Genomic DNA, 26,619 nt, shown 5'->3' with positions numbered 1-26,619 from the left:
TCTTGTCTTAAAAATCTCGAATCAGTGAGATTGTAGCACGTAAAACATCTGAAGGGAAAGGCGTGGATTTGGGAATGAATGGGATGAGAAAAAAATAGTTCCGTTGTCCAATGAAAATTGATCTTTGTTCCACTGACCAATCTGCTTCGAGAATCACTAATTGCACACTGTGCAAATATCAAAAAGTTATTACACTGCATATTTGAGCCCATATGGGTAATAATAGCACTTTGAGCATGCCCCTGTGTGGTGTAGACTGCCTTCGTGGTTTAGTGGTAGAGCGTAAGGTCCGGGGTTTGATCACCGGACGCTTCATACCAAAAGACGTTAAAAGATGGTACTTGTTGTTACCCTGTCTGGCACTCTGCATTAAGGGGCTAAAACAAGGACTGGTCGGCTCCGAATCAGTATACTGTGTCTGTGTGGGGTATTCATGTTAAACTGCGGCATGGTATCTCAGTGAGCTAGCACTATAAATCGGCATCAGTCCCGACTAGTACAAGCAGCCACACACACACACACATGTGCATGCACGTCGCTATATAAGTGAAATAATCTTGGACACGACGCTAAACCCCATTTCACCTCACCTCACCTCACCCTGTTTGGTGTGGAGATATGAGCAACATAAACAGCCTATTATTATTATTATTATCATTATAACCACTAGGCTACCTCACCAACACGTACACCAGCAGTATCATTCACGTACCAGTTGGTCTACAAGGTCTCTGTCACTAGTAGTAGGGACTCCACGGGCCTTGTTCTGAAGCTGGTGAAGGGTGTTCTCCCTACAATATGGATGACATGACATACTAAGACTTATAACACAACAGTGAGACTTGGTCAGCGGGAGAAAAGGTATTTAATACAACTGTCACCAAACCTCTTTGGAGGTGAAAAAGGGTAAAAGTAAAATAAATAACTCAAATTCACTGCTTACTAAATTATGGTCACTATTGGTATGCAATTATTAACTCGTATTTGTCGTGTACGTAAGGTAATGTCAGTCAAACTGTGAGGTTTTCTATTAAATAGGTAATGCAGAGCAAATGTCAGAATGACATAAAATATGTTGCATTATGGGATGACCTAGGAGTCGAGAAAACAGACGTTTCCTCAGGACACGAGTCAAAGATAGACTGTCTCATGTTAAAGTACCATGCTAACTACTGGCATTTTTTCACACCTATACTGTTTTCTAAAATGATAAATCAAACGTTAGACTATTCAGGCTAGTCAACTTCTAAAACCTTTGCTTAGTGTCTGAAGTTGCAAACACAACCATGTCATGTACACACCAGGCAACGGCCTGATCCGAGAAGAACTTGACGTTGTCAGCCAACATGGACAGGCTATCTTCAGCACAGTTCTCCAACCAGTCCACAACCAGCTGGGGAAGGCAAAACACAAATCTTGGAATATATATAGACATAACCCTTACAAGGGTTCACATGGTTTTCAAACAACACAATTCCCCCACCCACTGATTCTACATTTGTATATGGCTGACCTACCTGACGCTGCCTTACTGTGTGGTCCTTCTCAAACAACGTCCACACAATTCTCCCACCCACTGATTCTACATTTGTATATGGCTGACCTACCTGACTCTGCCTGACAGTGCTATCCTTCTCAAACAACGTCCACACAATTCCCCCACCCACCAATTCTACATTTGTATATGGCTGACCTACCTGACGCTGCCTGACAGTGCTATCCTTCTCAAACAACGTCCACACAATTCCCCCACCCACCGATTCTACATTTGTATATGGTTGACCTACCTGACTCTGCCTGACAGTGCTGTCTTTCTCAAACAACGTCCACACAATTCCCCCACCCACCGATTCTACATTTGTATATGGCTGACCTACCTGACTCTGCCTGACAGTGCTATCCTTCTCAAACAACGTCTTCATGATGTTCTGCTCACTTGGACTCGACACCTGATATAAAAGAATCAATAGGTGAGCAAGGTGAGTGTTTGTACGCACAATATTCCAGCTATATGACGGCAGCCTGTAAATCAGTAAAATCTAAATATTTTTTACATTTGTATACTTATTCTGCATTACTCCTTACAACTGCAATGTTCCATGCAAAAAGCAGGAGTTGAAAAAGAAAACATCTTTTTTTCACCCAAGACCATCATTGAGCGCTGTCTTTTGTTGTCGTAAGATAAGCATTGAATTCATTTAAGGAATTATGCAGGTTAAGTAAAAAATTCACTCAGCTGATTATGAACGGTCCACACCGATGCTGCGCGATGACACACAGTCAACCAAGTCACTGAGACTGACCACACAATTTATTTGGTCGCCTCTTACGACCAGCACAGGTTGCTGGGGACCAATTCTAAACCATAATCCCCAGCGTGAATGAGTGAGTGAGTGAGTGAGTATGGTTTTACGCCGCTTTTAGCAATATTCAAGCAATATCATGGCGGGAAACACCAGAAATAGGCTTCACACATTGTACCCATGTCGGGAATCGAACCGGGTCTTCGGCGTGACGAGCGAACGCTTTAACCACTAGGCTACCCGACTGCCCCCCAGCGTGAATGAATGAATGAATGAATGAATGAATGAATGAATGAATGTTTACAAAGCAGTCAGCATTTTTCCAGAAGTATCACTGTAGCCTCTTAAACCAGTGGTTGATAGTATGACCTACTTCAATGCTTGGTTAAGATTCTCGCTATCGTTACATTGTTCCAACTTAATTTTGTTCCAACTCACAGGGGGTGGTTTGTCCACCATCATGTCCTCCTCGTCCTCGGACCCAGTCACGCCCCAGTCCAGGCGGTCACGGTACAGCGACCGCACCAGCTGCCATGTCATCTTCTCCTTGTCCAACAACTCAAACGTGTCGAATGTACGCTGGAATCTACACACAGACATTCATTCATCAGTAACTGATCACAAACACAGATCTCATTACAGACGAGCAGATTTCAAAATTATCACCAAGGCCATAATATTTTTAATTAGAGTTCTTATTCCAGCCATCCTCACATCATACATTGTCTGGAGAGGAAGAATCTGGCTGCATGTCAAAGACATCATATAGGTCGACCTGCCAAACATTCATGATTCACATGAATCACATCAGTATGGTTGACAAATAAGTTTGGAGTGTAGTATTCAAGATATGATATTCACAAATCGTAATGATAAACAAAACAGCCCCCCACACAATTTTTAATAATCCTAACTTGACAAACCTGTCTTGCTGCTTGGTCGCCCTGATTGCAAGTTTTCTTAGAATGATGACTTGGTCGGAGCAAACATTCTCATAGTCTAGCAGAAGGTCAAGGACACTGTTCTGACCGGAGTTATGTTTCATGCACTGCTCGAAGTCCCGATAGAGTCCCGCAGAGGCTGCAACGACAACATGGATCTGTGAGTGAGTGAGTGAGTGAGTGAGTGAGTTGGGTTTAATGCTGCTTTGAACACTATTCCAGTTATATCACGGCATGTCAACTTAATGTGGGAGGAAAGCCTTAAGTAATGCAGATCTCAGACGTTTACCACTTTGGTAAAACCCACGAGCATGGGTATGGTGCTGAGAAACGTAGAAACCCCAATCATAGGTTTCTGGCATGCCCAAGGGACACAACTCTGCAAAGCAAATTGTGGCATTTTAGACGAAAGGGCCACCTGTGCCCCTTCCCCTAGGTGAGCTTGCTATAGAATGTCTATTAAGACCAATCATTCTCTGACATAGAAAAAGTAACAGAATGTCTATTAAGACCAATCATTCTCTGACATAGAAAAAGTAACAGAATGTCTATTAAGACCAATCATTCTCTGACATAGAAAAAGTAACAGAATGTCTATTAAGACCAATCATTCTCTGACATAGAAAAAGTAACAGAATGTCTATTAAGACCAATCATTCTCTGACATAGAAAAAGTAATAATCTTGTGGCAATTCCAGGCAGACTGAGTGAGTTTGGTTTGACATTGCTCTTAGCCAGCTGTATCAAGCTAGACAGTGTACCTGAGTGGGGAAATGAGTTTGGGCATATGGCGTGACAAGACAGTGCTTTAATTACTGAGCTACCTCTCTATAACCTAGAACAATTGTTAATTACATGACGTGACTGAAATTGGATCAGTGTCGGGTCCCACAAAGCGATCCTACACAGTAACTGTCCATGTCAAAGAGTGGGAGTTGTGATCATCTCAATGCTAAGATGGCTTTGTGCAAGAAGCCAAGGTGACATGAGTCTACCTGCACGCCACCATACTTGTATAAGATGGTAAAGGGCAGTAATCGCCTACCTGCATGCCATCATACTTGTATAAGATGGTAAAGGGCAGTAATCGCCTACCTGCATGCCATCATACTTGTATAAGATGGTAAAGGGCAGTAATCGCCTACCTGCCATGCCATCCTACTTGTATAAGATGGTAAAGGGCAGTAATCGCCTACCTGCCATGCCATCCTACTTGTATAAGATGGTAAAGGGCAGTAACCGCCTACCTGCCATGCCATCATACTTGTATAAGATGGTAAAGGGCAGTAATCGCCTACCTGCATGCCATCCTACTTGTATAAGATGGTAAAGGGCAGTAATCGCCTACCTGCCATGCCATCCTACTTGTATAAGATGGTAAAGGGCAGTAATCGCCTACCTGCCATGCCATCCTACTTGTATAAGATGGTAAAGGGCAGTAATCGCCTACCTGCCATGCCATCCTACTTGTATAAGATGGTAAAGGGCAGTAATCGCCTACCTGCCATGCCATCCTACTTGTATAAGATGGTAAAGGGCAGTAACCGCCTACCAGCCATGCCATCATACTTGTATAAGATGGTAAAGGGCAGTAATCGCCTACCTGCATGCCATCCTACTTGTATAAGATGGTAAAGGGCAGTAATCGCCTACCTGCCATGCCATCCTACTTGTATAAGATGGTAAAGGGCAGTAATCGCCTACCTGCATGCCATCATACTTGTAAAAGATAGTAAAGGGCAGTTACCGCCTACCTGCATGCCATCCTACTTGTATAAGATGGTAAAGGGCAGTAATCGCCTACCTGAATGCCATCATACTTGTATCAGATGGTAAAGGGCAGTAATCGCCTACCTGCATGCCATCATACTTGTATAAGATAGTAGAGGGCAGTAATCGCCTATTTGCATGCCATCATACTTGTATAAGATGGTAAAGGGCAGTTACCGCCTTCCCGCATGCCATCCTACTTGTATAAGATGGTAAAGGGCAGTAATCGCCTACCTGCATGCCATCATACTTGTATAAGATGGTAAAGGGCAGTAATCACCTACCTGCCATGCCATCATACTTGTATATTATGGTAAAGGGCAGTAATCGCCTACCTGCATGCCATCATACTTGTATAAGATGGTAAAGGGCAGTAATCGCCTACCTGCATGCCATCATACTTGTATAAGATGGTAAAGGGCAGTAATCGCCTACCTGCATGCCATCATACTTGTATAAGATGGTAAAGGGCAGTAATCGCCTACCTGCATGCCATCCTACTTGTATAAGATGGTAAAGGGCAGTAATCGCCTACCTGCCATGCCATCATGCTTGTATAAGATGGTAAAGGGCAGTAATCGCCTACCTGCATGCCATCCTACTTGTATAAGATGGTAAAGGGCAGTAATCGCCTACCTGCATGCCATCATACTTGTATAAGATAGTAAAGGGCAGTTACCGCCTACCTGCATGCCATCCTACTTGTATAAGATGGTAAAGGGCAGTTACCGCCTACCTGCATGCCATCATACTTGTATAAGATGGTAAAGGGCAGTTACTGCCTACCTGCATGCCATCATACTTGTATAAGATGGTAAAGGGCAGTTACTGCCTACTTGCCATGCCATCATACTTGTATAAGATGGTAAAGGGCAGTTACTGCCTACCTGCATGCCATCATACTTGTATAAGATGGTAAAGGGCAGTTACCGCCTACCTGCCATGCCATCATACTTGTATAAGATGGTAAAGGGCAGTAATCGCCTACCTGAATGCCATCATACTTGTATAAGATGGTAAAGGGCAGTAATCGCCTACCTGCATGCCATCCTACTTGTATAAGATAGTAGAGGGCAGTAATCGCCTACCTGCATGCCATCATACTTGTATAAGATGGTAAAGGGCAGTTACCGCCTTCCCGCATGCCATCCTACTTGTATAAGATGGTAAAGGGCAGTAATCACCTACCTGCCATGCCATCCTACTTGTATAAGATGGTAAAGGGCAGTAATCACCTACCTGCCATGCCATCATACTTGTATATTATGGTAAAGGGCAGAAATCGCCTACCTGCATGCCATCATACTTGTATAAGATGGTAAAGGGCAGTTACCGCCTACCTGCCATGCCATCATACTTGTATAAGATGGTAAAGGGCAGTTACTGCCTACCTGCATGCCATCATACTTGTATAAGATGGTAAAGGGCAGTTACCGCCTACCTGCCATGCCATCATACTTGTATAAGATGGTAAAGGGCAGTTACTGCCTACCTGCATGCCATCATACTTGTATAAGATGGTAAAGGGCAGTTACCGCCTACCTGCATGCCATCATACTTGTATAAGATGGTAAAGGGCAGTTACTGCCTACCTGCATGCCATCATACTTGTATAAGATGGTAAAGGGCAGTTACCGCCTACCTGCCATGCCATCATACTTGTATAAGATGGTAAAGGGCAGTTACTGCCTACCTGCATGCCATCATACTTGTATAAGATGGTAAAGGGCAGTTACCGCCTACCTGCATGCCATCATACTTGTATAAGATGGTAAAGGGCAGTTACTGCCTACCTGCATGCCATCATACTTGTATAAGATGGTAAAGGGCAGTTACCGCCTACCTGCCATGCCATCATACTTGTATAAGATGGTAAAGGGCAGTTACTGCCTACCTGCATGCCATCATACTTGTATAAGATGGTAAAGGGCAGTTACCGCCTACCTGCATGCCATCATACTTGTATAAGATGGTAAAGGGTAGTAATCGCCTACCTGAATGCCATCATACTTGGCCTACCTGCATGCCATCATACTTGGCCTACCTGCATGCCATCATACTTGTATCAGATGGTAAAGGGCAGTAATCGCCTACCTGAATGCCATCATACTTGTATAAGATGGTAAAGGGCAGTAATCGCCTACCTGCATGCCATCATACTTGGCCTACCTGCATGCCATCATACTTGTGTAAGATGGTAAAGGGCAGTAATCGCCTACCTGAATGCCATCATACTTGTATAAGATGGTAAAGGGCAGTAATCGCCTACCTGCATGCCATCATACTTGGCCTACCTGCATGCCATCATACTTGTATAAGATGGTAAAGGGCAGTTATCGCCTACCTGCATGCCATCATACTTGTATAAGATGGTAAAGGGCAGTTATTGCCTACCTGCATGCCATCATACTTGTATAAGATGGTAAAGGGCAGTTACCGCCTACCTGCATGCCATCATACCTGTATAAGATGGTAAAGGGCAGTTACCGCCTACCTGCATGCCATCATACTTGGCCTACCTGCATGCCATCCTACTTGTATTAGATGGTAAAGGGCAGTTACCGCCTCCCTGCATGCCATCATACTTGTATAAGATGGTAAAGGGCAGTAATCGCCTACCTGCCATGCCCGGGTCGTCCTCCAACAGCAGCGCTACATTGGTGCTGGTCACCTCCTCTGTCAAGTCAAACTGGAGAACAAGGAACATTAGTTAGGTTGAGTTGAGTTGGAGTGGGGCTTAATTTGTTTGTTTGTTGTTTATGCCGCACTCAGCAATATTCCAGCTATATGACGGGGTCTGTAAATATTTAATAATCAAGTCTGGACCAGACAATCCAGGCCAGAATCAATTCCAGACCTTTCACTCTCTGGGCAGACAATCTTTCCACTAGACCATGGAGGCGGTCACAAGGAATACAAGCAAAATACCAACACTATTATGACAAATGTTCTAAAAGAAAACTACCGTATTATCTTGAGTATAGTGCGCACCCATGTATAATGCGCAACCCCCTCTAGCGGGTTCAATATTTTGGAAAAAAAGAAATTTGAATATTATGCGCAGAAAATTTTAAAACCGTACCCTTTCAGCGAAGTCCGGCAAATGAATGGGTGCTGAGAAACTATGTCAGTACAAATTCGAAATTTGAGATAAAAAAAATCACCAGACATGTTTATTTACCGTTTAAATAGTATTTATTGTTCTGCTAGGCATTGTTTTATATCTAGGGATTAAGATTACCTTGTGTATTTTCTCGTAAACTAAGCCGGAAACAGTAATCAGCTGTACACATGTTTTCTTGGAATCAACCGGTGATTCGGTCAAGACACACCCAATGATATAACTTTATAGGATTTTTAATGCAAGGATCGGCAACAATTGTATCTGAAACTATTTTTTTTATCAGGAATAATTTATTCCATTATTTTCTTAATTATATGCAGCCTTTACTAAACATATTTAAAATAATAATAACTCTAAGCGAAGCAGCTGATCGCTATAGCCGGGTATTATTTTTTACATGGACCCAGTCTGTCCAGTCACCGTCAAGGCTCACGCGCACGTGATCGCGAGAATTTCATGTTGACATAGAATCGTCAAACAAAAACAAATATGACTTTTAACGAGTCAAAATATGTCATTTATGATATATGTATCCATTCTCTGTCAACTAAAGTTCGTTTCAAGGCGTCAATAGCGGTATGCTGACCGTGGTTGCTTTTAACGATGAGTTGTGCGATCTTCCGATCGCTTCACACACGATTTCGCCGAAATTAATAAAAACAATATTATAAGGAATTTTGAATAAAATTAATGAAATAAGTTACAAACATAAGTCCAGCTATACAAAGAACACTTTTTATAGCCAGACAGTGTAATTACATGATTATTTCGGGTACTTCAGTATGGATTTGTTGACATGGTATTTCCGGTGTTTCGTGCTCACGGTAACGTCTTTCCATGGGGGGAAAACACATCCAAACTCATAATTCGTGTATAATGCGCACAGCTGTGTTTTTTCGTAAAAAAGTGTGCATTATACTCAAGAAAATACGGTACATATTTTTGAATTTTCCACCACAGAAATCTTCAATCAACACTACATCATTTTGTAACAAGAATAAATAATTCTTTTCATTATTTACACTTGAACAGCATAAACATGTTGAAGAAGGAACATAGAAAATGAACTCACCATATCTGTGCCCATTTTCGACTGTGCTGGTCGAATCATTGACAGTGATGAATTAAAGAAGTCGTGGCCCATCTGTCAACAAATGTTTACATCATCACCATGGTGATATTCCAACCAATCATTAACAGTCAATTTCTGTTTTCTCAATGCATACACAATCCCAAGCTCCTTCTCAGCGTGTGACACCTTAGTTACACTCTCGGTAACCACACTGCCACCAGTGTGGGCGCGGCCATTACAAGAATCTTGAAATTTGCCCTCTAAACCCAAATGTAGTCACATTTATACTTTTGTTTATGTCCTTGGAAATGCAAATACACTTATTTTTTAAAAGGTTTACGACTGACAATATTTCCCAAATGAACTGTTTGTTTGTTTCATCAGATTGGTTCGAGATTGCAGACGAATGGAAAATCACCTTAATTCCCCCTCACATTCTTACTATACCAATTACATGATAGCTGAAATGAAACAGAAATTCAAATTAACAAACAAAGAAAATAATTTTGTTAAGGTAAGAGAATTCGGCATCACTGCAGTCATCGCTTGTTTGTGAGCATACTGGTCCGTCGGTTGCGAGTTCAACTCCAAGTATGGCTGTGACCACCTATGACTGTGGGGAGCTTTGACAGGTGGCTGCGATAGTTTAGAGAGCTCCGCAAACGGGCAATCGCTGAGAGGAGCTTGACACAATCCAAACAGAAAAGGCACTATGGTCTGACTTGTGTAAATCAACAAAATGCAGATAACCATGACACACCCACATATATTCCTTAGTCCTTAAAAAATCAAGTCAGTTCTTAATAAGGAAGCTCAGTTCAAATTCACTGATACTTGTGAACTATGTCTTACAGAAGCACTCACCTGACCTCCTTTCCTGGGTGTTGGTGTGAACACGTGTGACACATCATACTTCTCTGTGGTGGACACATGTGTCGGGGTGTCTACAACAGCAATAGTCAGTTAGGTTTAACACTGCCTTAAACAGTATTCATATACTGTAAATATTGATATTAATGTGTCTCCAAATCAACACCCCTGACCAAAGATGAGGATAAGCAGAGCTCCAGATTTGCTTTTGGTGTTGTGGGTATTTTACCCATGCATTTTAAAACCATTGGGTATCAGTAATTCTATCTGGGTATTCAAATTTCTGTTACCCACTAGTTTTTACACATGTGGGTATTTAAGTTAAATCTAGTCCCTGCAAACTGGTGTCGTGTGGGTTCGAGAGCTTTATAGGACTCAAAAATACGATACTTCCACAAGAAAGTGTGATGGCAAATGATCATGATGTAACTGTCATCGTGGAGTTTGGCAAGGTTGACGGAATGCCCGTTTATAATTTCAAAATAAATTGCTGATTTGCTAATCGAATACGCAGGGTTATTTCACAATATTTTGATGATATGCACAAGTTTTATTTTTGTAGCGTATCAGTAATGTTCGTTGCGTATTTGATACGCTTGGATTTTATTTTACTGCGTATTTCTGCATTTCTTTCACGCAGATACGCAGCTTATCTGGAGCTCTTGGATAAGTGTATGAAGCCTATCAGTGCGTGTTGGGTCGTGTCAACCTTTGTCGCAGTTGTTATTGATGGTTGTTTTAGAAACATAAAAGCAATGCGAAGTTTAGTTAATGTGAGCAAAGACCACTCGCGTTTTTTGCACTTAACTCACGGTTGGGTTAATTTTAAAATTTACAGTAATTCATATCTGTTATCCCTCGGCATGGCAGCTAGATGTGGGAGGACAGTAATGAAGGTCTTAGGCTATGAAACCTGAGAACCATAAGCATCATAATCAGGACAAATTCAAAATGACTATTGTGTTTCTAGCATGGCTAAGGGACAACTAGGGACAGCAAATTGCAGCACCCGCAGGGACTAGGACATAATGTGCCCCCACAAACACAAAACAAACATACAACCAACTCACACAGACTACAAAATACACTCTGTGTGAAACATAATAATGTATAACTGATTAAACACCTATTTCTTGTAACCGGCAACCACGACTACAACTTTCCTATTTCTAAGTAACAGGGTTGCCAAATGTCAGGAAACGAAAATCAAACATCTGCAGACGATGAAACATTAAAGTGCTAAAAGTACAAGCTTAATTGAAATTTGTAGTTTGATCTTTGTAAGATGCAAAATCATTACTTTTGCAAGAATCTAGTTTGACCATATTCAAAAGCTTGGACAATTCACCTGTTTCCTGCATTTTTGTGAATTGATTTTGAGCATCAAAATGAATAATACTCAAAACAAGTTAAGGTCAACTTGTTTATTTCATGTATAGTTAATCTGTCAAGACATGGCACATTACCTATAGTAATATGAAAGAATCATGTGATCCTCCACTTGTTTTGAGTAGTATACATTGACACATCTTCCTGAGGCAAGAGAGATAACTGACTTGCCAACTAGACTGCAATTACTGGACTCGATTGCAGCGACACCAGTGGCTATTACCAGTTATGTCCCTTCTAAGCCTCTCCTATAGACCAATCAGATTCTATTTCTCATAACACTTACATTTGCTTCAGACAAAATGGCGGCACCCAGTCAGAACGATCTGATCGATAATCAAGATCTATATTGTGATAAAACGGGTTTTACATCTCAAAATGCATCAAAACACATGAGCACCTTGATTAAAAACAAGAAAAATTTGGAAAATATCTATCGACAACGAGTTGGCGGTGCACATACTTTGTAAATCCTGCAATCAACCAAAATCTGCACGACACTTTACGAACCGGATTTCGATTTCGTTGCTAGATTTTGATTGGACGATGAACAGACTCGTTAGTCCAGCCAAAACTCCACAATTCCAGCGTAGTTACGCAAGGGTGGAAACTGGACTTTTATAGTCAGTTAACTCTCTTGCCTTGGGAAGATGATATTGACACAATTAATAGACTTAGATAGGATGTTGTTCTGCTCCTGTCATTCTCAGTTGGGACTACACAAAATAATTTACGACATATAGATATATACAAAAACTAATCAACACCAAATCTACATTATTATTTAGTGCTCATAAAATCTTAGCCTACCTTCTTTCACTATTGTCAAATACTTGTTTAATCATGTTAATTAGATACTCTAAGCATTAGCAAAACTTTGATGGCAAACAGGCTTGTGCTCATTCTCTGGTGAATAATGATGGCCAAAATAAACTGGTAAATCTGGAATTTGAACCAGTGAGCAGTGGAATCTGGCAGTCGGGTGAATAGTTGCACCTTACACCTCTAGGCTACCCATTCCACTTCAAAGTCAAACTTACATGTGCTGTACTTGAGAAGTGTGTTGCGAGGGGTGCGTGGTCCGCGTGCTGTACTTGATGTTGCTCCCACTGCCTCATCTAGCATGTGTATAGCTGGAGGAAACTAAGGAAAACTTGTCAGTTTGTCTTATAATAAACGAAATAGTTATACAAGGAATTATGTCCATGTTTATCATGTTTATATACATTTCCCACAAGAAGATAAAAAATATAAAATACTTACAGTAGAACACGGACATAACGAACACGGATATAGCGAACAAACGGATACAACGAACTGTTAAAAAATCCCTGATTTATCTCCTATATAATATCATATAAAATTTACGTATATAGCGAACTCTCTATAGCGAACTAAAGGATACAGCGAACTGATACCTCAGTGTCAAGTGTCACTGACAAATGGCTGTATGCAATCAGCGGCGAATCAAGACAATGGCGGCGAATCAATACAATCAGTGGTGACGGATCAACCTTGTTAAATTTGCATTGTGTTAATCTTACCTGTACATGTAATCTTGTCTGTAAAACAAACAGTTTTTGACAGTTTGGCGGATCTGAACGATGCCGTTTCAAGAATGCAGTCAGCGAAACGAGGCCAAAGTAAAATCACAGACTACACATCTCGTATGTAAATCGAAAAATGATAAATATGTTTAAATTTTGTACATGTATTTGATAACAATCTTCAGAAAATGTTATGAATTTAATGTTATTAAATGAATGTTGTAAATTGATATCAATTGAATGATCACTGCTCATACAAATCAATGCTGCAGTTACGTGTGTATTGTGTTTTGTCTTATCCAAGATGGCGGACGTTTCCGAGCGAAAACGTGTATAACGAACAACGGATATAACGAACTGATTTCTCTAGTCCCTAGTAGTTCGTTATATCCGTGTTCTACTGTATATAATATTATCTGTTTGTTATTCTGTTTAAAAGTTAAAGCTGCAAATATTTCAGCTATATGACCATGATGACAGTGGCCGGTAAATCGATTCTGGACCAGACAGTCGAGTCACTATTATTCTGAACAATGATCCACACCACAGGGTAAGGATGACTGACAATCGGTCAAGTCACCAAGCCTGACCACCTGATCCCATAAACCACCATTTACAACAATTATTAAGTAAACACAACATTTGTGATACTTACTTCATCTTTTGACATTCAGGAAGCATCTCTATGTATGACTCAATGTGCATGGTTTAATTATCAACATGCTGTCAAAAGTATTAACCTCAATCATATCCATGTATATCTTTACGTACTGGGTCACTTTTTAAAATGGAAAATTAAATAATTATGTATGAAAATATCATGATAGGTATACATGCAAATGTGAGAATTCAGACCGATGGTGGAAAAAAGCAAATGACTTCTGTTAGAAATGTATGTGATAGCAGCATCAAGGGTGTCTTGATTAGGCCACATAATATATTATCCTCCATGATCACGTGATGATGGATTGTTTTCGCTTGATAAATATGTGTCAGTTTTGGCCCGATCCCCTGGTGTATCACCCTGTATATCTAGAAGTGATAGAAGGATACACTTTTGTAGGTTGATCCCAGCACTGCGTCGACGGAACATCTGACTTCTTTCATCTGGCCTGGCTTCAGGCAGGTCAGAATCCAACATTGCCTCAAATGAGGCTTCACCCTATAAATTTAATTTAAGTTTAATCTTCACAAAAGTAAATTAACCTGAGAAGATTGGTTCATAGCTCTGAAACAATGCACACTTTTATTTTATCATCATTATAAATCATCATATTCATTCACTATATCCAGACGTACCCTATTTTCAAACAGTTAAGATGACATTGCTGATATTTTGAGGGATGAGTGAATCAAAACTCAAATTCTGCTTCAGACCAGTAGGTGATGTCTTCAACAATAGAATTCAGCTCCAATAACAATCCTTGATAAAAGGCGTGAAATCCATTGCCTCATCTGTAAACTTATGCTGCACTCGAGGGATGTCACCTATTTTCGAACACCAGATTGGTTTGCTACTTTAGTGGGGTTTCCATGAATGAACAGACCTGTTTTGGCGTAGAGTTCTCAACATATTTCTAGCAGGTTGGCATTAAAACTCAAACCGTAACTGAAAGTTTGAAACCTAGTCACAAAATATGAATATTTGTCAAATCATAATTTTCACTCTCCCTTTTCATCATGGCACGGGCACAAATTCTGAAAGACGATCGACTGTTCTGACAGTACTTCACATGAGCCTAATGTTGACAGGTAGAATGTGTGCACTCTCAAGGCGTCAGCCTTGTTGACACCCAACCTCTCGTTATAATGTAACAAAATCACTTTCAATGACTGTTCGAAAATAGGGTACTCGGCGATATAAAGAGTGGTAACATCAATTAATTAACAGTTCATTACTTCTTGATTGGTTGCAGTTAGCATTACTTTCATGAATTCATCTTTGACGGGTATAAGAGGACGCTTAAGAGACACATTTTCACAAAATCTACAGATGTTGTGGGTCAATGAAGTTTCAGGTGTGTTCCACTTATGACAAAAACTAAAACCTATAATTTAAATGTATCACAACATAATGAGAAATACGGTAAACTTGATGGAAATGTTACCCTATTGTACGTATGGGGGTCCATCCTTTCCACCACGGGCGGATATGAGGATAAACTCGAAGATATCTGTTTTTCAAGTTGTCAGATTCGCGCTTTTCATTTCATGCCGTCCACTTTAAAGAACTTCCGGTAAGCTGCTTATAAAAGACGAATCGGTATCAATCGGATGATTAATATTTAAATGTACTCACATCCAACATGATTGACATTAATGTCTGCGAAAATATATTTCGAAATTATTTATCAATTCATTAAGATGTATTATTCTCAAAATACGGGCTGTCTCCTGAACGCATTTTAGTATCTCAGAGCTTCATTTCTACTTTTCAGATTGATCGTAAATTCAAGATGGCATCCTCCAAGAAGAAACGTGTTAATGAGAGTCTGGCAAGTCGCGATGAAGATGTCGAGGCTGGAGAAGATGAACTAGACGATGACGACCTAGAATCTGATGATGAAGATGACGATGATGAATTTATAGATCAAGTACATATGTTAATTTCAACCGAATTAACGATAATGTCATTGCATAATTAGGCAATATTTTCATGCAATATTTCTTTCTTTTTTTTATGTGCAATCATTGTAAATTTAAATTAGGTGTGCAATCACAACCACTTTTTGAGAGCATTAAGATCTGAGTTTCTGACAATACAGTAAGTTGAATCAATTTGTCTGCTCAAAACGGACCACACTTGGCCAAAACAGCCCAGTGTCATTCAAGTATAACTATTGTCGTCGATATTACAATGAAAAAAACCCACCGCAGAAGTATGTTCATTATCCTAATTTACGTAAGTCATATATATTAACACATACTTAAACATATTGATATTTGGATACAGTCGTGAATGTACATTCAAGACACTTATACATTCACACACATACACATTTTTTGCAATTATACTTGTTATTTTACGCTCAAAATTGATTATGTTTTGTGTATGACACACACAATCAATTCAAGTATGTTACCATGGTCCTTCAGTATGTACTCGATTATATCTCTGCTTCCTGGGGAGTATTCAACCCAAGCTGCCTGTGAGGCTCTAAAAGGTTAACAGTCAAATTACCAGTTCATCCTAGCAATTACCCATTCACCAATTTTCTGAAAAAGAATCTGTAAATTGTCTTACACACAAGAAAATACTGACTGTCATGAAGATTTTTTACCTTCGCTCGGGGAAAAGAAAACTTTGGATTATGAATATCCTTGCTTTGATAAGCATGATAACTACAAAATCATATGCTTGTTAGTCCTGAAACTCTAGTTCTTGTATTACTAAGTGATGAAGTGGCGCTGGATCTCAAAAATCAATATTCAGTTTCTATCCTATAAAATGGATGTTTCTTTTTAATCTTTCAGGAGGTTCAAGTGGAGTTTGAGGCTCGGATGCCAATTGATTCAGATTTTCATGGTATAAAGACTCTACTTCAACAGGTATGTCAATTGTCAACATGGTAAAGTTACTGATTGAAATAACTGTGGTCAAGCAAAAGTGTGATTATTATTTGAGCTGTTGTTGGGTAGTTGCTGATTATGTGATCGTATTGTTCATTCAACACCTGTAATATGATAAATAACTGTTTTTTAAATATGATACAACTTACAGATGTTACAGTATAAATCACTTTAATATATTTCTTATATGTCATGATATATTGTGTCTAGCATGTTTATTTATATTTTTATTTCAACAGTATTGTCTTCAAAGCATACTGAATGAACCATAATTTTCCAAGTGGTAAGTTAATATGTTCATCAATATATCTGTTTATTTTCAGTTGTTCCTGAAAGCCAACATCAACCTCTCTGAGTTGACAGACACAATCATCGCCCAGAACTACGTAGGCAGTGTCATCAAGGTGATGTACAGTGGTGTTTTCACATTTAAAATATGGGGTGATCGGGTAGCCTAGTGGTTAAAGCGTTCGCTCGCAACGCCGAAGACCCGGGTTCAGTTCCCGACATGGGTACAATGTGTGAAGCCCATTTCTGGTGTCCCCCACCGTGATATTGCTGGAATATTGCTAAAAGCGGCGTAAAACCATACTCACTCACTCACTCATTTAAAATATTATCACTGATTATGATCATTGTTCAGACTATTAATTCAGAACTTTCAAATTCGTCATAAAGAACACCAAGAAACCAATGTTTGTAACCATGGTAACAGTGAATTTGAAAGTGTTCAAAGAGAAGCAATTTCCAACATATGATTATGATGCACACACTCTGGATCCATATGCCACCAAAGCTTCCTTGCGGACACAATCTCCATTTCCTGTATTGCTAACCTGGCACAGAATATCTGTCACTGATGAGCTTAAACTCAACAACTAATCAAAACGACTTGTCTTAAATGTAGATGTTCATGAATACAGCAGCTTTGGTTGAGGAAGACCTTGATATGTTTAAATAAAGGATTTTATGACAAATCAAACTGAAATTGTAGCGAGAAAAGATGTTGGGGCTGTAGGGGTTAAGTCCTTAATATCCTCCATGAAAACTCAAGTCAAGTACTTTTGATATTGTTACTTCCCTATACAGAGTTCCTGTAACTATTATAGTGTCATTTTATTGGACAGCTATTTTTAGTGTCTTGTTCTTTAAGGGGCATTCACACGGTACAACTAGTTGTATACAATTTGTTGCATGCAACAAACTGCATCGTGTGAACAAGCAAGTCTACAACTAGTTGTACCATGTGAATGCCCCTTTAAACTGAACCAAAACAAATGTGTCCTTGTTTTTATCATAATGGAATGGAGATGTGATGCGCTGTGGATGTTGGATAACGTGGTTTGAATGTTCCGATGCAATTCCCCATCTCAAGTAAATTACCTAAAACAGAATGTATAATGTGTGAAAAACCCTGCAGAAATCTGTTAAAAAATTTTGAGAAAATGATTTGTATGTGATCTGTTCAGTCAGTAACCCCAGAGTTACCTCCCTTTCAATGATTGACTGCTTTCCATTAAGCTTGAATGAAACAAAAATGTTCATTACCATCAAGCTTATTCAGTTTCCTTTCGTAGCAAAATTGAAGCCTCGAGAACTGGTTCAAATTTATTGTGTGAATTTTGAAGGCTGAATTACATCTGGCTGATTCTAGATATAGACTAGCTGTATCTCACCTATGGCTTGTCTATATGTTCATCTGGCTGATTCTAGATATAGACTAGCTGTCACCTATGTCTTGTCTATATGTTCATATGGCTGCTGGGGCGGTCGGGTAGCCTAGTGGTTAAAGCGTTCGCTCGTCATGCTGAAGACCCGGGTTCGATTCCCGACATGGGTACAATGTGTGAAGCCCATTTGTGGTGTCCCCCGCCGTGATATTGCTGGAATTTTGCTAAAAGCGGCGTAAAGCCATACTCACTCACTCACTCACTCATATGGCTGCTGTAAACTTCAAGGCTGATATATAGATAGTGTAGGTACCAACAGTTGTTTTGTAACCCTGTCAAGCATGTGTAGCAGTGACAGTGGATGGTGTGCATGTTGTTGACGGAGTCCCCGTTTGCTTCCGCAGTGTGACTCTCCGGAGGAGGAGGATGAAGAGGAGGATGACGATGACCCTGTGTTCGGTATCTTCACTGTCATCAACCTCACAGACAAGAAGGTCAGACTTGGCAAATTACACAGTCTTTTTCTCACCTTACATAAAAGTACTAATTTATGATTGGTTAAGGAGCTGGCAATTATTTTCCATGTAGCCTCCCAATGTAACCTGCTGAAAAATAGTCGGAACACATCTTAGGTAACTTGCATATCCCGAATAAGTATCGACTAATGAACCAATGTTTATCCTAATGCATTGGCTAAAGGGAAGTAACTCGGTTCATTTGCATTGTCAGCTACTAGGTTTGAAACTGTGGACATATTCCGGATCTGTACGAATGAATATTGGTAAGAAAAATTTGTTATCAACTGTTCCTACACGGCATCTAGTGTGATGTACCCTGTGTGTGAACCTGTGTACCCTTCGCCCGACAGCTCCAGATCGGTTCACAACTTCTAATGCCAAATCCTTTGAGTCTACTGACCTGAACATGGCTCTTAGAATCGTTTTTAGTAGATTTTAGTGTTATGATGTGGACTGTTATTAGTTGATCATAGCAGATCGAACAGAATTTTACTGGACTCAGACTTTGGACTCAATATTGAAGTGGGTAGATAACACAATGTCACAAGAGACCAAAGACTTTGTAACCTCTGTAACATTGGTCTTATCGAAAACGAATACCATTTTCTGTTAATTTGTAAAACATATAATAATCTTAGAAACAAATATATTCCAGGAAAATATCATGTCTTATCTACATTACATAAGTTTAACCTATTGTTATCATCATGTCATGCTGAAACCATGAAAAACCTTTCACTATATACATGTATATTCCATGCCATGAATATTAGAAGCTCGTTAATGTCCATTGTGGATCTGACTATCTAAATGTACAATGGGTCGATGGCCTACAGTGCGAAATGAAATAAAGAAATACAACGACTTGGGCTGAAGGAACAGTCAGTGCCAACAAGAAAAACTGATTATTTGTTCCATGCAAAGAATGCAGTTCTCATGACCTTGGCAAGGGACAGTACTTGTCACAAGGACCATTATTTGTAATTCCTGTTTTAAATTAAGTAAATGCCTATTGTCGTCTGAAGAAAGAAAATTCATAATGTATGTAATTTTGTCGTGAAAAGATATTTTATAGACCCTCAGTTGCACTGAAGGGGTCGTTGTCGGCACAGGTACAACAGAAATGTACCGTAGCCCAAATCAAAATACAGAAAAGTATCAGGTGCCCTAAACGGCAGATGAGTCCATATTCCACAACCTGAAACCGGTTCATGTTGTAGTTCTGGTTAGCCTGATTACGAGTGCATGCGTGCACCGCGGAATATTAGATTAATGTGCATACGTCACTGTGTATGATCGTTTCCTATATGATACGCTGGAATGCAGCTTCAGAAGATAATCTTAATGGACTCATCCTAGGGTACGTTTCTGTTTTTTGATTTTGGCTAGGGTACATTTCAAAATACAGAAACGTACCTGGGATACATGTCTGTAGTACCTGTGCCGACAACCCTTCATTTACTTAATATATACACTTCTGTTATTTTCCCACAGGGTCTTGTAATGTTTTCGAACCCTCAGAGCTGTATCCAGAATGTATGTGACTCCATCTGCATTATGGATAGGTTTGTTAGAAACCCTCTGAACTGTTAGTCGATATGCAAAACTATTTTTGATTACCTGTAGATAGATGGCTCTGTTCATGTGGTTGTGACATCAGGTGGTGTGTTGCCAAGTTGAGAATTAAGTATGTATTTGTGTCTCCAGGACAGGGAGAGTGTTCAGCAGATCACAGGCATGTTGTCAGAGAAATGTCAGACAGCAGGTCAGGTGGACATGTCAAAGTTCTCTCTCCTGCTAAACGATCCAGACAGCCATCTTGGATTGCTCGTAAGTGAGCGCTTCATCAACATACCACCACAGATTGCTGTGCCATCATTTGAGTCACTCAAGTAAGTTGGTTGGTTGGTTGGTTGGTTAGTTGTTTTACGCCGCACACAGCAATATTCCAGCTATATGACGGCGGTCTGTAAATAATCGAGTCTGGACCAGACAATCCAGTGATTGACGTCATGCGCATCGAACCACACAATTGGGATACGATGACATGCATCAACCATGTCAGCGAGCCTGACCACCCGATCCCGTTAGTCGCCTTTTACAACGAGCAAAGTCGCCTTTTACGGCAAGCATGGGTTGCTGAAGACCTATTCTACCACGAATCTTTATGGGTACACTCAAGTAAGTAAGATCATTGCTCATGACGAAATTATTTTCACTTTTTGTGATAATTACATGAAAAATCATGTTAATTAATATATCAAAAGCAGGGGTGGTTCTGTCGTCTAAGGACCTGTGAAGACCTGGGCTAGAGTAGGTCTTCAGTAACTCATGCTTATCGTAAGAGGCGACTACGGGATCGGGTGGTCAGGCTCGCTGACTTGGTTGATCCATGTCATGGTATCCAAATTGCGTAGATCTATGCAACAAACAAATAGTTGTCTGAGGTGTCTCAATTCGCTGTTCAGAGTTGCATACCTTGGAGACGCCAGAAACCTGTTATTGTGGATATGACACACTATGATATAACTGGAATACTGTTCAAAGTGGCGTTAAAACCCAACCCAACTATTGGCTGATTTTGCCACATGATACCACACAATTATGGCTTTTCCAGGAAAGCAGAAATCAGGCACTTTTGGTTTTCTGTTCAGAGCTAAATGTTTATTGGCTGTGATATAGCTGGAATATTGCCAACTGTGGGATTCAGTCATGACACCTATATACTAACACCTGAGAAATTGCAACTACTTGGGAAAGGAATCCAGAAACCATCTCTAATTTTTTTTATCACAACTCGATGTGATAGTTTCTTTTGAAAAAGGGGCGGTTGGGTGGCCTAGTGGTTAAGGTGTTTGCTCATCACGCCCAAGACCTGGGTTCGAGTCCCGACATGGGTACAATGTGTGAAGCCCATTTCTCATGTCCCCAGCTGTAATATTGCTGGAATATTGCTAAAAGCAGTGTTAAACCTCACTCACTCTTTTGAAAAACATCAGAGGTTTTAAACCTTTAGAAATTCTTGACATATCAGTCTATATTGTCATTCTTCAATCACCTGATTGATAACTGATTTCATAATAATTTCAGAGTACCATGAAATTAACACATTTTCATAATTTTTTGTTGAGATGTTACCCACAATGCATTACAGGAAGGACCTTCAGAAAGCCGTCAACAAGAAGATGAACTTCAAATTCGCCAACTTCCTTATGATCAGCAAGACATATCGGATGAAAGTTCCGGGGGAGAAATCTGGTGCCAAGGATGACCTGCTCTTCAGCAACTCGGAGGAGGAACTTATATATGAGGTACTTTTGGTGCAAAAATGTTGTCAAAATTCAAAGAATTTACCATCGGGTCAGGTGGAGAGTTTGCAAGTGCTTTTATGGCAGAAACTATTTTGCGCTTGAGAAGACGGTGTCTCTTGGCATCATATCATTGCTTGTTTGTTTAAGCAAAGTGGTTGGGGCATGGGTTGTCTGTAATCTAAGATTGTCTGTGATCTAAGGTTGTCTGTGATCCAAGGTGGTCTGTGATCTAAGGTGGTCTGTGATCAAAGGTGGTCTTTGATCTAAGGTTGTCTGTGATCTAAGGTTGTCTGTGATCTAAGGTGGTCTGTGATCAAAGGTTGTCTGTGATCTAAGGTTGTCTGTGATCTAAGGTTGTCTGGGATCAAAGGTGGTCTGTGATCCATGATGGTCTGTGATCCAAGGTGGTCTGTGATCCAAGGTGTTCTGTGATCCAAGGTGGTCTGTGACCTAAGGTTGTCTGTGATCTAAGGTGAACTTTGGTCTAAGTTGGACTGTGATCTAAGTTGGACTGTGATCCATGATGGTCTGTGATCAAAGGTGGTCTGTGATCAATGGTGGTCTGTGATCCATGATGGTCTGTGATCTAAGGTGGTCTGTGATCCAAGGTGGCCTGTGATCCAAGGTGGTCTGTGACCTAAGGTGGTCTGTGACCTAAGGTTGTCTGTGATCTAAGGTGAACTTTGATCTAAGTTGGACTGTGATCTAAGTTGGACTGTGATCCATGGTGGTCTGTGATCCATGATGGTCTGTGATCAAAGGTGGTCTGTGATCCTTGATGGTCTGTGATCTAAGGTGGTCTGTGATCCAAGGTGGTCTGTGACCTAAGGTTGTCTGTGATTCTAAGGTGAACTTTGATCTAAGTTGGACTGTGATCTAAGGTGGACTGTGATCGAAGTTGGACTGTGATCTAAGGTGGTCTGTGATCTTAGGTGAACTGTGATCTGAGAGGTCTGTGATCTTAGGTGGTCTGTGATCTAAGGTGTGCTATAAAGTGGTCTGTGATCTAAGGTGGTCTGTGATCTAAGGTGTGGTCTAAGTTGGTCTGTGATCTAAGGTGATCTGTGATCTAAGGTGGTCTGTGATCTAAGGTGGTCTGTGAGGTGAGGTGAGATGAAATTGCAATGCAATGACATAACTTTAATACCAATCAATGTGGCCATGAATGAATTCTCTTAAACAGTAAAATTATAGCTTATTATCTGGACAGAGCTCCAGATAACTTTTTGAGCAACTGAGTGTTAACTCTAGGGTTTCTATTTTAATTGGGTTATTACATTTTTCATTGGGTAGCCAATATTCTTTCACTCATCTATTTTCCCCAAAAAGAGTGAACATTTTAAGATTTAAAAAAAATAAAATAATGTTTTAGATGTGTACAACCATGATAACTGTTCTAAATATATAGGCATGACTCCGAAAGTAAATTAGCTCGTAATTGTGTTTCGGATTTGGAAATTAGCTTGTTTGTATGCATGCTGAAAAATCTTCATTTGGTATTTACAAGTGTTGTTTTTATACATTTGAGTTTTTCATTTAATGCATTCGTTTCTGTATACAAGTTAATTGAAACTAATTGGATTTTGAATACATTTGGGGGGTATTTTAAGCAAATACGATGCTTATCTGTAGCTCTGTCTAGAGATGTCAACATGTCAACTGATGTCCTTCAGGTCTGTGACTCGCACTTCACCTACTCCGTGGCCAGTGAGCGGGACTCCGTGGTCACCGGACACTGGGACGACCAGGACGATATGGAGGCTCTACGTACAGTCATGACTTTCTCAGCAGATAAACTCGACCTGATAATCGACAGACTTAAGACAGAGCTGTCAAACACTTGAATAAACTGTTGAAACCTGATGAATGTTGTGATTGTGTCACTTGTTGGTTGAAAGTCTTAAGAAACGTCCGTGTCTTCAATAAACCAGGGCCCCATGTCACAGAGCAATTGTAGCGCTACGACTGTTGTAAGTAAATCTGTGTTAAAGTATGGGACTTAAAATAGTCGCAGCACTATGATAGTTCTTGAAATAGGACCCTGGTCCCTGTTCCACAAAGCGATCTTAGCGCTAAGACTGCCGTAGGTGTTAAAGTATGGGAGTTACGATCGTCTCAGCGCTACGAGCGCTTTGTGGAACGGGGCCCTGACGTGTTGATCACATCTTTAGTTTCCTTAGTGTGGCTCAGCAACTTATGTTTGGTGCCAAATTATCAGCATTGTCCAGTTCAATGTTATAATCAGTGGTTTAGATATGAGATACTAAGATAAGTTAAGGAATGTCCAATTCATTCATATTACTATAGTTGATGTGTTATTGCATAACAGATTATCTATAGTAATATGAAAAAATCAGGTGTTCTTAATTTCTTTTGAGTAGTATATATATATACTCACCGCCTAAAGAAACGCGAACCATAGAAACATATAGAGAAGTATGCACGCTAAAGAAAGGATGTTTCCAATGTGTACCAATTAATGACAAAACTAACAAACTGTCAAGTGTTACCAGAGTGACTTTATTCCTATCACGATATGCTGCATGTGATTTCCCAACTTTACACACTAATCCCGCACGAGACAAATGGTGCATCTCATGTCATGGATCTATGATGTCACATGCGATGTGTTCATGTGCATCATTTCACACAACATACCAGTATTTTCCTTCATCAAACCAATCTTATCGCTCTTCATATATTAACCAAGATGTATGGTTTTTGCGTTTCTTTTTGTGGTGAGTATATGTCCTACATGGAATGATGTTTCTGTGTTGCAATTAATCACATTTATTTCAAAGAAACCTTCTAATTCCAAGAGGGTCGGTCAGGTAGCCTAGTGGTTAAAGCGTTCTTTCGTCACGCCGGGTTCGATTCCCTACATGGGCACAATGTGTGAAGCCCATTAGAACTCAAGATAACTTGCATGTGAAACACAAAAATGAGTGGACATCTGACTATAACTCTGGCTGCATGTTAAAAATAGAAATTCTGATATTATTGAATCTGTGTGCTTCCATGCCATCCCTCGATGTTGTGTACTTACTGTACAGTGACTTAAGATAAACAAAGGGGCGGTCTGGTAGCCTGGTGGTTAAAGCGTTCGTTTTTCATGCCGAAAAACTGGGTTTGATTCCCGATGTAGGTACAATGTGTGAAGCCAGGTTCTGATGTTCCCTGCCGTGATATTGCTGGAATATTGCTAAAAGCGGCGTAAAAACCATACTCACTCATTCTCAGCTGTCATATGTCTGTATAAAAACATCAGTCATGAATATATGTCCCTGGGTATATGTAGACCCAAAGAGGGGTGTAGAGGCATGCCACACCCACCACACCCCTGAAGTAGACAAACCTTAATGACATACACAAAATCACGTTACTAAATTATTTGGTGACATGTTTTAAATAAAATAAATTTTAAAATGTTAATTGAAATTTTCCTCAGGATTTATTTCCATGTACTTGTCTCCCTGTTTTCTATGAAGATTTTGTGTGAAGCTGATTTCAGCAATTTTCAACAATTTTCAGCTTGCCATTGCCTTTATCCAAATTCTTTGAAAGAAGAATCTACCACAACACACATTGTAATTGTGATGGTAACTGATTCACATTACAATGCACAGTAGTTACTATGAAGTGTGATGTGCAAAATATAATACTCAACTTTTGATAGGGATATTCAGTTTTGTCATGTTTAAGTATACACTTGACAAATGAGAATAAGTTTTGTGTATCAAGGAAAGATAAAAATATTCCTATCAAAAGTAGAGTAATATATTACAAAATTATTCAGCAGTTGACATTTTCCCCAAAATCTGCAGATTGTTTGTTTCCTAGGAGTTATTATTAAACTGTGCTTGATAAAAGAATTGGTTCTCAGGCAATGGTTTTTGAAAATATAGTGCTGGTGGGCGGTGTCTTTTTTTGGGGGGGGTGGGGGTGTGTGTGTGAGAGGGGGTGTTCAAACTAGTATGTAACCAAATAAACAGTTGTGAACAATCAACCTGGGAAAGGGCCTCCCTACATAAATGTATTCCTTAATGACTAAAATACTAGAATACAGTATTTGACTACCGTTGGACTTGGACAATTTAAGGATTTTTTATTTTTTTAAATAAAAACGAAACATGCGGCAAACTTTTATGATGATGCGGGCGGTGCCTGAGAACCAAGACAATTATTTATTTTAGCCCTGAAGGCCATGTTGTGCATGTCCATTCTACTTGATGTAACCTGCAATTTGATTGGTCCATTCAAAATGTGTTTATTCATGTTATGATGGTGCATATTCAGATATAGTGTACATGTTGTACTGTTCCATTGTGTGCAGTTCTACTGTTACTATGTGTTCTGTGACTGTACAGTTCTGGTGACTGATGTTCGATGGCATGTTGTACTGTGAATCAAGTGGCGGGCTGAAGATTCCAATGTGCCAAACACTGCTATTGTCACTCACTCTCACACACACCAGTCCTTTTGACTAAGAACCTTTTAACAACACTTTGAAAAAGAGAAAATATATTTTGTACCT

General features: G+C 39.9%; 2 protein-coding genes across 2 annotated transcripts in view; one reads left to right on the top strand and one right to left on the bottom strand.

Annotated features, from left to right (window-relative positions):
* Window positions 1–15,239, bottom strand: part of LOC139452268 (nuclear pore complex protein Nup107-like) — a 47,309-nt gene extending 32,070 nt beyond the window's left edge. Inside the window, exons 1-11 of the mRNA XM_071233670.1 lie at window positions 15,125–15,239; window positions 14,070–14,178; window positions 12,510–12,602; window positions 10,075–10,154; window positions 9,211–9,282; window positions 7,634–7,703; window positions 3,227–3,383; window positions 2,742–2,889; window positions 1,878–1,949; window positions 1,302–1,393; window positions 713–791 (exon numbers count right to left, since the gene is read on the bottom strand). Of these exons, the coding sequence (XP_071089771.1) occupies window positions 713–791; window positions 1,302–1,393; window positions 1,878–1,949; window positions 2,742–2,889; window positions 3,227–3,383; window positions 7,634–7,703; window positions 9,211–9,282; window positions 10,075–10,154; window positions 12,510–12,602; window positions 14,070–14,178; window positions 15,125–15,148 (996 nt within the window). The 5' untranslated portion in view covers window positions 15,149–15,239. The remainder of the gene's footprint in view (window positions 1–712; window positions 792–1,301; window positions 1,394–1,877; window positions 1,950–2,741; window positions 2,890–3,226; window positions 3,384–7,633; window positions 7,704–9,210; window positions 9,283–10,074; window positions 10,155–12,509; window positions 12,603–14,069; window positions 14,179–15,124) is intronic.
* Window positions 15,240–15,454: 215 nt separating this feature from the next.
* LOC139452710 (BRCA2 and CDKN1A-interacting protein-like) lies at window positions 15,455–25,493 on the top strand. Its single transcript, XM_071234278.1, has 7 exons — window positions 15,455–15,610; window positions 16,491–16,565; window positions 16,910–16,990; window positions 18,661–18,750; window positions 20,482–20,666; window positions 21,929–22,085; window positions 23,759–25,493. Exons 1-7 carry the CDS (start codon window positions 15,473–15,475, stop codon window positions 23,927–23,929), a joined length of 897 nt encoding a protein of 298 aa, XP_071090379.1. The 5' UTR covers window positions 15,455–15,472; the 3' UTR covers window positions 23,930–25,493.
* Window positions 25,494–26,619: the final 1,126 nt, after the last annotated feature.

This window comes from Haliotis cracherodii, unplaced genomic scaffold, assembly GCF_022045235.1.
Source record: "Haliotis cracherodii isolate W230 unplaced genomic scaffold, xgHalCrac1.p SCAF_9, whole genome shotgun sequence".
Taxonomy (NCBI): Eukaryota; Metazoa; Mollusca; class Gastropoda; order Lepetellida; family Haliotidae; genus Haliotis; species Haliotis cracherodii.
Note: the sequence above shows the minus strand (reverse complement) of the source record. Positions and strands in the feature narration are given on the sequence as shown.

Excerpts from the sequence above, each read along its gene's own strand:
- LOC139452710 (XM_071234278.1), top strand. The coding sequence starts at position 15,473 with ATGGCATCCTCCAAGAAGAAACGTGTTAATGAGAGTCTGGCAAGTCGC. Across the intron at positions 15,611-16,490 it reads ATGATGAATTTATAGATCAA|GAGGTTCAAGTGGAGTTTGA; the intron begins GTACATATGTTA and ends TTAATCTTTCAG. Across the intron at positions 16,566-16,909 it reads TAAAGACTCTACTTCAACAG|TTGTTCCTGAAAGCCAACAT; the intron begins GTATGTCAATTG and ends GTTTATTTTCAG.